Source organism: Triticum aestivum, chromosome 6A, assembly GCF_018294505.1.
Source record: "Triticum aestivum cultivar Chinese Spring chromosome 6A, IWGSC CS RefSeq v2.1, whole genome shotgun sequence".
In the NCBI taxonomy this organism is placed as follows: domain Eukaryota; kingdom Viridiplantae; phylum Streptophyta; class Magnoliopsida; order Poales; family Poaceae; genus Triticum; species Triticum aestivum.
This window is the reverse complement of record NC_057809.1, coordinates 590,434,121-590,446,805: the sequence shown is the minus strand read 5'-3', so window position 1 is coordinate 590,446,805 and position 12,685 is coordinate 590,434,121. Positions and strand designations below refer to the sequence as shown.

The window sequence follows — 12,685 nt, the reverse complement described above, 5'->3', positions numbered from 1 at the left end:
AAACATCAAGAAGGAGGCCTTGCTTTGGGTGGCCGCGGGAGCAAAGAAACCAAGGACGATCATGTCAGGAGAGTAACTCCTTTAATAGTAGAGATAAGGGGTGTTTAGTTGTAACATAATCAAACCAAACTATTCTTCTCCCTTGATTAATATACTAGGCAAGCCTTTTGTCCCCATTTAAAAAAAAGGAATCGACAGAAAAGGAAACACTTTGGCTCACGAGCTAGGGGCTAGAGCTAGACAACAGGAAAGACCAGACTTGGATTGCGGAAGTGCCTCGCGAGCTTCGTCCTCTGCTACCGCACGGGACATGTGGTTAGCAACCCAAAAATTCATATAGCTTCGTCCTCTGCTGATGGTAGATTGTTTTGTGCAATTCCTATTTTACCTTTGTTATTAGGTATCTCAAAAAAAAAGGGTGTGCTTTCTAGTCAAAGACAAAAAGAATGCAAGGTACCCTTTAATTGTCCAATTCCTCACCACCCTTTTTTTTCCTAATATAGAATAAAAGGAGCCCCACAGGACCTATCTAGGAAAACCAGATACGGTGGGCCTGAAACCACCGCGATCCAAGTCTGTTCTCTGGCCGGCCCAGCCCAGCCCAGTGTGAGCTTGGGAGTTTATATAACCGTCCTACCTCGCTCGGTCGCCTCTCTGGTAGAAGAGAAACCCTAATCTAAGCACCAGTCGGCGGCGGCGCCCAGTTAGAATGATCTCGACAGAAAAGAGGATAGTGGCGGCGGGGGAAAAGACGAGTGAGGAAGCTTTGAAGGAGGAGGCGGAGATGGAGGGGGCATCCGGGAAGCTCGCGGGGCTGCAGTCTATCGTTTTACCTCCCGGCCAAACGACTATGGAGTCCCGTGGCAGGAAGAATCATACGCGTGCAGATATGCTGGTAAATATACACAAGGCGCTTTTAGTATTGGAAGGCATGATGATGGATATAGCACCGGATGAGTCGAAGGACACGCCCGAGGATCACATGTCCAACTCCGGCAGCAGTTCCGGCAAGCAGACTGTCCGCTCAGAAGCCGTTCCGAGATTGGGGAAACAAGTTTTTTCACCTGCAATGGATTCGTTGAACATGATCAGTGGCTGGTACCCCAATTTAGTTAAGATAAGAAAGGGATCATAAAGCCCAAGGCGCTGCCGGAGGGTCCTGATGCCTATATGGAGGGGTTGACGTTCCTGAATGATCTCAAATCCAGGCTTGAGGAGAAACTCAATCGCGCCAGCAAATTCGACAGATTGGAATCAGATGGTGCTGATTGTGGTGGTCATGAGAAAAAGGATGAGCTTGGCAGGGGAAAATCAGATGGTGATGCGAAGGTTGAAGCGGGCAAGCTTGTACTGGGACCTGCATTTCCCAGTGGCAAGTCCATGGTCGTATCAGACAAGCAGATGGTCGAACATGCACCTCCTACTCCTGCCATAGTGGTTTGTGGTGGCGAGTCCGTGGTCGAATCAGACAAGCCGATGGTCGAACCTGCACCTCCCAGTCCTGCCATAGTGGTTTGTGGTGGTGAGTCCGTGGTTGAATCAGGCAAGCCGATGCTTGGACGTGTGGTGATGACAAAAAGGATGAGATGGACATCGCCAAATTGTTTGACGAATTCCAGTCGGAGACGGATGCAGAGTCAGAGTCAGTGATGGGTTCAGATACCAATGAGGGGATGTCCATTGTCAAATCAGACAAGTTGATATTAGATTCTGCAGATCTCATTCCCACCAGATTAGAACAGTACTCGGTCCAGGATCCTGATCATGATGAGATGGACAGAGGCAAACCAGGCACACTGTTATCCATGGAGGCCAAAGCCGCCGAGGCGGCGGCTCACGAAGCATATAGATTTGCTTCAGAGATCCGTTGCTGGGAATCTGCATGGAGCAAAACCTGCAATTTCTTCACAGACACCAGTAAGCAACTATCAAATAGCCCATGTTTAACTAGTGTTTCATGTCAGATAGCCTGTGTACAAATAAAAGGGTAGCTGTTATCTTTTTCATTGGAACTTCGTGTAGGGATTGATTTACTTAATTTGCTGATTATCTAGTGGCAGTTCGTGCATTTGATTAGAACATTTCTGATGAGCGCTTCATTTCCTGATGAGCGCTTCATTTCCTCGGGTCCTTCATGCAGCGGCGCTGAGTTCCATGCAGTTTACACATTACACACCTGGAAACATGTCATACCACCGTGTCGGCTCCACCCCGGAAACCTTGCAGATCTTTTCCGTCAAACTCGCAAAGATAGGTGGTGGTCTTGCGTGGCCATTGTCTGTGTATGGTGTGGTTGCCGCCCGTGACATCGTGGATCACAACCGCAACATTCTCTTCTCTTGTAGTAGGAGCCAGGCCCAAGAACTGAGACAGGATGTACGTATGCTTGATTTTCTTTTGGAGATCATGATTGCACGACTACCTGCGTCCTCTCTTGTTAATTAATGAGGTGATTGTTGATGCCTGCAGGATCCCTTTTTGCACTTGATTGGACCGTCTCGTGCAATTGTATTTATGGACATGGTTGACTTTGAAATCCAACTAAAAGTAAAAGGTACAACAAAGTCTGAAGATAAAGCATTGATCAGTTATGTGTGCAATTATAATGGAGGATGTAGTCCTGGTGTATCTACCTTATGCATTGAGAAATTCTTCTGCACACTGGAGTTATGCTTGCAGCGAATTAGACGAACGGTCCAGGCTACTATCTTGGGTGTTCAGGTAGTCAAATATGGCTCATGGCCTTTTGAATATGGCGGCCGAGTTACTTGCTCCCCACCATCAGAAGGGGAAATGGTGTGCACTGATAGTGGAGTCACTCCTATTATTAATTTAGCATCTAGCCAAATTGTCCTGCTTGAGTCAAAAGGTAAAGCACTGCCGAAAGGTTTTCATGGTTACATAGTTCTGTCGAGGCAAGTTGTTTCTGTAGAAGCTGAAGGAGTGTTGGACCTTGCCCTGGAAGCCTACTCCAGATCTGGTGATACCACTACTGCACAAGGTCATGTCCGTTTCTTGCCCAAATTTTGCGGTATAAGCCAGGATAAATGTTTTCTTGATGATGTCGAGGTAGTGATTACTGTTGCTTGGTCCCTTGTTGCTACGAGCAAGCGGGAGGTGGTGTTAGAACGAGGTTTGTCTGAATATTGACCTAAGAGATTTGGGCGAGGAACACCAACCAATCCCATGATCTGATTCGTATGGGGGTTATTGGAGTATGTTATGTAATCTGTCAACAATTTGTGCACCCACTGTAAATGTGATCTGATTTGTATGTGGGTTATTGGAGTATGTTATGTAATCTGTCAACAATTTGTGCACCCACTGTAAATGTCGTCCAACTATGTACAGTAACTTCTAAGTTATGCTCTGTCGTCTGATGTTGAACTCTATTCTAAAGTTGCTTCTTTATGTTTTTAGTGCATTGTGTGTAGTATAATAATATTTGTCAAATGTCTTTTGTGTGGTACAGAGATTATAAATCACATGCTTATGCTATAAATATCTGAATGCTAGGATTTTTTATTTAGCTCGTCAAACTGATTTGGTGCGAACTAGGAAACCTAAAAAGCTGTGATTCAATAGTGGTGAGCTCTGCCTTCATGGGAGCTTTTCTTTGCAAATCCTAAATGTACGCTTCCTTTTTTCTCTTCTTAAAAGATGCAAATCCTCTTACACTAATTTTGGAAAGCGTGGAGCGGTTATGCTACAATCCTGCTGGCTAACGCTTCCTTTTTGGCATCTTTTAACCGAATTTTCTCATAGCTTTGCGTGAACGTGGTCATATTCAGGTATAAGGGCATCTCCAACGGTAAATTTCCTCCCCCATTCGTCCAAGGGCAGGGGAGGACCAATCCACAGACATGGATGCGGGAGGTTGCCATCCACCGCTGTCCGCATACATTTCAACTCGCAATTGTAATGACCGGATGAAATTCATGCAAACCGGCTGATATCATCAAAGTTCAGATAGAAAATATCAATCTAGTACAACAATGTCTCAAATTTGACTAGATTAACCGGATGTCCAAAAAAGATTTCATTGACGGATTATATCGTCCCACACACTCCCCCTTCAGCTTCATCCAATAATGTATGTACGTAAATGGTCGTCCATCTGTCCTGTGATAGACCAGGGCAGCACATGTAAGCTACATAATTTATAGACCAACATTGAGTGAATGAATGATTTAAACAAGTTGACCAAGAAGAAGCAAAACTTATGATCTCCTCCTCTGTCACGTGCAGTGTCCATCTTGCCTCCAGCTGACGAACCACTTGACAAAACCTGAAACCTGGTGACACAGGTCTGAGACTATGGATAGCATACCAGCGATACGATAACGACCTCACGTTGTGTTCTTGAATGATGTACATGTCGTTGGGAAGGTGCCCTTTTGCTCCTGCCTACGAAATCCACGCCGGCCGTCGTCGTCTGCCATCACCACACCAGACCACACCTAGCTCGGAGAGGAGACGATATGGTGTCGGACGCCAGCAAGAAGAAGGCGGTGCAGAAGAAGGCCGCCGCAGCCGCCAAGAGGGGCGCCAAGGTCCCCGCCTCCTCCGCATCGTCTTCCGCCTCCAACAACAAGACGGGGGCCAAGGCCGCTGCCGACGCCCTCGCCGCCGTCCAGCTCGCGGACCGCACCTGCACCGCCGTCCTCACCTCCCACCAGCTCTCCCGGGACATCCACGTACGTCTCCTCTCCTCTCCTCTCCTCTGTCAGAGCAGATCAGACCCCTCTTCCTCTTCCTCTCTTTCTATCTATTTTATTCTATATCTATGCAGAGGAGAGGAGGGGATTATATGTATGTATGTATGTATGTATGTATGGTTCGTCTTTCTTTCAAATAAATATATTGCCTGCGCTGCGCTGCGCCGCAGATGCACATCAGCACCTAATCTAATTTAATTTAATCTAATCTAATCCCAAACAAAAAAGTCTTCTACTCCTTCAGTTCCAAAATAGATGATCTAACTTCATATTAACTTTGTACTAAAGTTAGTGTAAAGTTGAGTCATCTATTTTGGAACGGAGGGAGTAGTAAATAAGTAGTACAAAACAAGCACAACTTTTTTTGTCTTGCTGGATGGGTTGGATTCATTATTTAATAATAATAATTATTATTATGACTTGTGTGCACCTCGCCTGCCCACTCTCTTCTGATTATTATTAAAGAAATATAAGAGCGTTTAGATCACTAAAGTAGTGATTTAAATGCTCTTATATTTCTTTACAGAGGGAGTATATCACAAGATTACAATATGGAAATTTTTCTATTGCCTAGATGCTTCTCTACTCTACTGCTATGCTAGATCAGATCACATCACATCACTGGAGGGGAGGCATACTAATATTCTACTACAGTACAAATTAAATTGTTTATCATACACTACTACATACTCACTCCTGGTCCATATGCAATTCCTATCATATAAACATCATGGATTAGATTAGATTAGATTAGATGGTGAAATAGTATGCATACACACACACCTTTCATGTTTGGTAGGTTTATAACATTGCCCATTACCTTCATTCTCTGCAACTGCAACGCTACCTTTCTTCCACTAAAGGAAGGTACATATTCCCTCTGTAATAAAGAAATATAAGAGCATATACATCACTATTTTAGTGATTTAAACGCTCTTATATTTGTTTACAGAGGGAGTACAAGATATAATGATGAATGGTCTAACTCTGTTTTCTGTCTGTCTTGATGAATGTCACTTGCAGATAGAGTCTCTCACTTTAACATTCCACGGCCACGATCTACTTGTAGACACAGACCTGGAGCTCAACTACGGCAGGTTAGTACGTACATTATATGCCATCATGATCACCATCACGCTCTTCCCAACCTCTTCTTGCCTTTGTGATCTTGGATGTTTAATGGGTTTGTTATTCCATCTCAGGCGCTATGGTTTGCTTGGTCTGAATGGCTGCGGCAAGTCCTGCCTTCTCAAAGCAATAGGGTGCAGGGAGCTTCCTATCCCTGACCACATGGATATATACCACCTCAGCCATGAGATCGAGGCTTCAGACATGTCTGCACTTGGAGCCGTCATTAGCTGTGATGAAGAAAGGGTCAAGCTCGAAAAGGAAGCTGAAGTTTTGGCTGCTCAAGTATGTTTCTCTTCTCATCAATCAATTTTTCTGCTATCATCATCATCTTGTTCTTCAAGCTTGTACCTTTCCTTTTGCAATGCCTGCTCCTGCTCTGTTGTTGTACTACTGATACCGACTCATCTCTCAAGATGTTCTGACGAATACCTACCTGTGCTGGCATATTTAGGATGATGGCGGTGGTGCAGCTTTGGAGCACGTATATGAGCGGTTAGAAGCAATTGATGCATCCACCGCTGAAAAGCGTGCTGCTGAGATTTTGTTTGGCTTAGGCCGAAATGCTAGACAATATCCCTGTTTGAAGGGTGATCCATTATCAATGAAACTAGGAAAAATGAACAATGATGAGCTCATAGTTGTCAATGAGTCAATCGTTTTTATTGTTTTTAAAAAATGCCTTTCAATTTTGCCAAGTTAAAAGGTTCTGCCATGGCTTCCTTTGTTACGATGAACAATGATGTGCGCCTTGCTGTAGGAATGCCTGGCTGTTGGAACAGCCATACTGGAGAACCTGTTGGTCCGCTGACCACAAAATCACCATGAATATAGGTTGTTACAGGTTTTGATTATACATGTCTCGGCACATTTGGGTTTTAATTCCTGACTTTGTTGGACTTTACTCTGTTGGGTGGTGGTAGGATGAAACTTAAAAAGCTACACTTATAGTTCTCTAGTGGACCTATTTTGCCCAAGATTTACTTGTGCTGATTGTGAGATGGTGTTGGTAGATTGTTTTGATAGCTCCAGGCCTACATTTCTCATCTTCCATTGACACAATCAGTTTTATCATGTTTGTAAAAATAGCATGATTACTGCTTAGCTGTTTGAGTTGAGGTTGACTGAGATAATATAGTACCCAGTACAAAATTATTTCCGAAGCCAAATAAATAAATAAGCTTTTGTGGGTTAATAGTAATAATATTGCTGGCGATTCTGTGGCAACATTTGCAGATCTTGAGGCATGCGTGTGGCTGGAAGAAACGCTGAAGAAATTTGACCGTACACTTGTTGTGACTTCCTGAATGGAGTATGTACCAACATCATCCACATGCAGAACAGGAAGCTGAAGCTGTACACTGGGAATTTCGACCAGTATGTCCAGACCCGATCTGAGCTGGAGGAGAACCAGATGAAGCAGTAGAGGTGGGAGCAGGACCAGATCGCGTCGATGAAGGAGTACATCGCGCGCTTCGGGCACGGGTCCGCCAAGCTGGCACGGCAGGCGCAGAGCAAGGAGAAGACGCTGGCCAAGATGGAGCGCGGCGGGCTGAGGGAGAAGGTGGCGAGGGACAGGATCCTGACGTTCCGCTTCGCGAATGTGGGCAAGCTCCCGCCGCCGGCGCTGCAGTTTGTGGAGGTGACGTTCGGGTACACGCCGGACAACCTGATCTACAAGAAGCTGGACTTTGGCGTGGACCTTGACTCGCGGGTGGCGCTGGTGGGTCCCAACGGGGCGGGTAAGAGCACGCTGCTGAAGCTGATGACGGGGGAGCTGGTGCCGCTGGACGGGATGGTGCGGCGGCACAACCACCTACGTATCGCGCAGTTCCACCAGCACCTGGCGGAGAAGCTGGACCTGGACCTGTCTGCGCTGCAGTACATGCTGAACGAGTACCCGGGCAACGAGGAGGAGCGGATGCGGGCGGCCATCGGGCGGTTCGGGCTGTCGGGCAAGGCGGCGGCACGGCACCAAACAGATGCGTGCAACTTCAGCGGAAGGAAGGAAGGCTATTAGTATTTATCAAGTTGAAGTTGTCACCTGAAACTGAAACTCTGTTTTTTACTACTTATTATTCTTGGCTGGCTGGCTTGTAGTATAATGAATGAATTGCGTATGGCATGTTACTTTTTCTTCTTATTATAATTATTATGTTGTGCTGCATTCTATTATTCTATATATAAATGGGCTGCTTAATTTGCATTCTATTGCTATTGCTACGTGTGACTACTTGTGTGTCGAGTCGCTTCATGGAAGCATCCACTAGGGAGGGAAGGTTGGTCAAAGGGGCGGGTGACAAAATTTCGATATCGAGAGAAGTTTTTGAAGATGCGAGCTTTAATGTGACCACGTCGTGTATATTAGGGGGTGGGTGGGTGATTGTTTCGGCAGAAGTTGGCTATCACAAAAATAGAAGGTCCTTGTGCGAAGCAGAATATATGGAGTAAGTATATTGCATGTCAATGTGTGTGTGTGACTAGAAAGAAAGGCTACACAATGATGTCGTGAATCGGGATCCGGAACAAGCGACACTCAACATTGACAAGAAACTCTAAAATCTCTCTGATCTGTGCGAGAAACAGAGACATATATACATACAGAAGAGTAACAAACCAAGGCTAGCAAACGTAGCCCTCATGTCAGCTACGTACACTAGTCCACAACCATTGCATTACACCAGGCAAGTGTTCAACCCGCATTGCATTACTTTCACAGAGAATCACATTGCATTGCATATTACTATACTACACAAGTGTTGAACCCACATTGCATTACACTAGACAATAGTAAATGATGAAACAGTTAAGCAATCATTCGAGTACATATTGGAACAGAAGGAAGCTGAGCACAAAAAACAAGCACAGACTCCATCGTACGTACGTCAAGTATAACCTGCTGCAGCATGCCAATAGAACAGACAGCTCCTCTACTTGGTGTGGATGATAGGATAGTCAATGCTAATGGCCCAGAGCGCATCCACCTTGTGCACCAGGTTGTCCACCACAGAGATTAGTCGTGCGAGTATGACAGGATCAGGGCTAGAATCATCACCAGGCGAAGGCAGATCGGGGTGGTCGACGAGCCCAAGAAGGCGGCTGTTGATGTCAAGGGCGGCCTCCCGGAACGCCCCGCTCCGACTCTGCCCGAGAACCTCGCCGGTGAAGCTGCTCTCCACTTGCTCCACCTTGGCAAGGAGAGGCCAGTTGATGACGCCCTGTCGCAGGCCATCGGCGATGGAACGCAGGGTCTCTGATAGGGTGATGACGGAGTTCCTGAGCTGAGCAGCACGCTCCACTCGATCCGAGTTGACGAAGACGTACTTGTGCTGGCTGGAGCAGTCTCGTAGGGCGGCCACCATGCCATCGGCATCACCCAGGTGCATCTGGGCCACACACAGCTCCGTAAGGGGTCCCCTTGGGCTCATGGCCAGTAGCAGCTGTAGATGATCCAAGCCCCGGACGTAGTCGTGCAGCTTCTCGTCTTCTTCCTCCTTCAACCGCTCCACCACCCGGATCTCGAACGACTCAAGTGCGGGCACGTCGGGGAAGTGGAGGGCCATGTCGAGCAGATCGTCGATCTCGTCCAGGCGGTCTCCCACTTGCTGCCGCAGCCGCGCGGCGTCGGCGTCGGCCAGAGGAGAGGACACCACCGTCGTGGGGCCGGCGTGGCGGCCGGCCGGCTCGGGTGGGAACGCGTCGAGGGTGGCACCAATGCCGGCCAAGAACGTGTCGATGCCGATGCCGAGGGGCCCGGGCAGAAGATGGTGCTTCAAGGGCTGCATCAGCATGTCCCGGATCGCCAAGATGAGCTCCCAGACGACGGAGTCCCGTCGCAGCCCCTCGAGCAGGTACAGCAGCTCGTTGTAGACCCGGGCGAGACGAGACCGAAGAGCCCTCGCCTGGAGCAGCGCTGGCAAGTTGCCAATCCACATCGGCGCCGCCGTCTTGATTTGGCGGAGGCGGGTCACCACGCGGCGGGCGTCTCTGACGCGGACGCCTACCACGGCGAAGTGGGAGACCGAGGCGAAGCGATCCTCGTCCTCGAGCAGGTACACGGAGTTGATGTCGCTGATGCCGGAGATGCGAGCGACGCGGCGGCCGCCGACGGTCTCGACGGCGACCTGGCTCGCGTCCCGCTCCACGGGAAGATCCACCAGCTGCGTCGCCGTCTCCGCCTCCGCCTCCCCTGGCAGCTGGTCGTCGCCGACCCCGCCGACCCGGTGGCGCCGCATCCTGGCTGGCCGGCGGCGGCCAAGATTTGGCAAGATCTTTGCAGTTGCAGTTGCGGTTGCACGCACGCGAATTCCCAAGACGCGAGCGAGAGGTGGAATGGAAGCGATCAGCTGGTGGCCTTGCTTTCACGGCTGTCTACTGGTCGTATATTTATACTAGTACCATCCAAGTACCGATCCGGTATGTCGGTTAGGATTCCGTTGCTTTTTTGGGTTATGGATTCATCAATCCAAAGAAGCTCTAATTAAGTCGATCGCCATCGTTCCTAGTACGTATTATCATCCCGAAAGGCATCAACTCACTAATTAAGAACTGTGCGGTCCGGGCGTCTTTAGTCATCCAACACGGTTTTTTATTGGTCCACCAATCGGTCCGGACACACATTTATCGTAAAGTTGAAATAATCTGAGGGCCTCCATCGTCCTCCCATCTCTGTATTCGTTTTCTTTCTTGCCTTTGCCGCCGCTCCATCACCCCGACTGCCCCGCCACACCCTTGCCAGAACTCAACGAATCTGTCTCCAACGTTGCATCCCGGGCTCAATCCCACTTGTCCACCACCACCGTTCCACATCTCTCCTCCGTCCGCCGCACAGGTACCATCCGCCCCTACGACACTCATCATGCCCGACAATTGTTCGGTGAAATGCCCGTGATCATTTTTTGTCCCTTCTTTCAAGCAATGGATTCAGATTTGAAGTACATATACGAGCACTATGTTTAGTCAGAGGACTTAGTCGTCCGACGAGGAGGACTACACGGATGAGACAATGATGACGCAGGCGGTCATTGCAGACACGGAGCATGCAAAGAAACATGTTCACAATTTCAAGGGATGGATCAAGGGTCATCGAGTGCTCAACCGCAACCAGGCGCGCATACATTTGATGCTGATGGACGACTACTTTGCCCCAGATGCCCTATTCGCTGACACTTTTTGCCTGCGCTTTTGGATGCAAAATAATGTCTTCGATTGTCTCTCATACGTCTCCAACGTATCTATAATCTTTTATTGTTCCATGTGTTAGCGCATATTTCTTCCTAAGTGGTTTTGGTGATTGACAACGATATGTTCGCGGACTAATCGTGTGCGTTTAGCATTTCAGACTATCAAGTATATGGCACAAGACGATTCGTGCCCCTCGGAGTTTCCGAGTGAAGATTGTTTTCTTTCCTGTGCTTCTTTTTCGGTGGACTTGAGTCGTAGGGATAACTGTACTATCAAGAGGGGGTCCGCTTCGGAAAGGTTGGGTGGAACCATTATGTACACACTCATATTGCACACATCGCCTCTTTCCGCCTCTTTGGAGTTGTCCATCTATCGTGCTGGAGAAGTGGTGGAGAGCTGCAAGCGGTAGTACCGCAGGCAGCAGCGGTCACTATAAAAAAATACACTTCCGTGATGATACGTGTTTGTCACAGTAGGTCACGTTTTCTGTCATGCATGTACATCCATGACGATTTTATGACAGAATCAAGATAGTCATCCCTGTGCTGTCGTAGAAGTGTTCCATGACATTACCAAAATTATCATCACGGAAGTGTCCACTTCCATGACGATAAATCGCACGTCATAGAAGTGCTTTCGTCAAGGGTGACCAACACGTGACATCCACCGTAACGGGTCGCCTTAAGCTATCGGTGAAGGAAATATGCCCTAGAGGCAATAATAAAGTTATTATTTATTTCCTTATATCATGATAAATGTTTATTATTCATGCTAGAATTGTATTAACCGGAAACGTAATACTTGTGTGAATACATAGACAAATAAAGTGTGACTAGTATGCCTCTACTTGACTAGCTCGTTAATTAAAGATGGTTATGTTTCTTAACCATAGACATGATTGTCATTTGATTAACGGGATCACATCATTAGGAGAATGATGTGATTGACATCACCCATTCCATTAGCTTAGCACCCGATCGTTTAGTATGTTGCTATTGCTTTCTTCATGACTTATACATATTCCTATGACTATGAGATTATGCAACTCTCGTTTACCGGAGGAACACTTTGTGTGCTACCAAACGTCACAACGTAACTGGGTGATTATAAAGGTGCTCCACAGGTGTCTCCAAAGGTACATGTTGGGTTGGCGTATTTTGAGATTAGGATTTGTCGCTCCGATTGTCGGAGAGGTATCTCTGGGCCCTCTCGGTAATACACATCACTTAAGCCTTGCAAGCAATGCAGCTAATAAGTTAGTTGCAAGATGATGTATTACGGAACGAGTAAAGAGACTTGCCGGTAACGAGATTGAACTAGGTATTGAGATACCGACGATTGAATCTCGGGCAAGTAACATACCGATGACAAAGGGAACAACGTATGTTGTTATGCGATCTGACCGATAAAGATCTTCATAGAATATGTAGGAACCAATATGAACATCCAGGTTCCGCTATTGGTTATTGACCGGAGACGTGTCTCGGTCATGTCTACATGGTTCTCGAACCCATAGGGTCCGCACGCTTAACGTTACGATGACAATTTCATTATGAGTTTATATATTTTGATGTACCGAAGGTTGTTTGGAGTCCCGGATGTGATCACGGACTTGACGAGGAGTCTCGAAATGGTCGAGACATAAAGATCGATAT

The 12,685-nt window shown here is 47.3% G+C and overlaps 1 protein-coding gene and 1 pseudogene across 1 annotated transcript; both read left to right on the top strand.

Moving 5' to 3' along the window:
- The first annotated feature begins 668 nt into the window (after nt 1-668).
- On the top strand, nt 669-3,462 carry LOC123128756 (uncharacterized). The gene is made up of 3 exons (XM_044548854.1): nt 669-1,917; nt 2,141-2,376; nt 2,470-3,462. The coding sequence occupies exons 1-3, from the start codon at nt 1,587-1,589 to the stop codon at nt 3,148-3,150; spliced, it is 1,248 nt and encodes a 415-aa protein (XP_044404789.1). The 5' UTR covers nt 669-1,586; the 3' UTR covers nt 3,151-3,462.
- Nucleotides 3,463-4,147: 685 nt separating this feature from the next.
- On the top strand, nt 4,148-8,021 carry LOC123128755 (ABC transporter F family member 1-like; annotated as a pseudogene).
- Nucleotides 8,022-12,685: the final 4,664 nt, after the last annotated feature.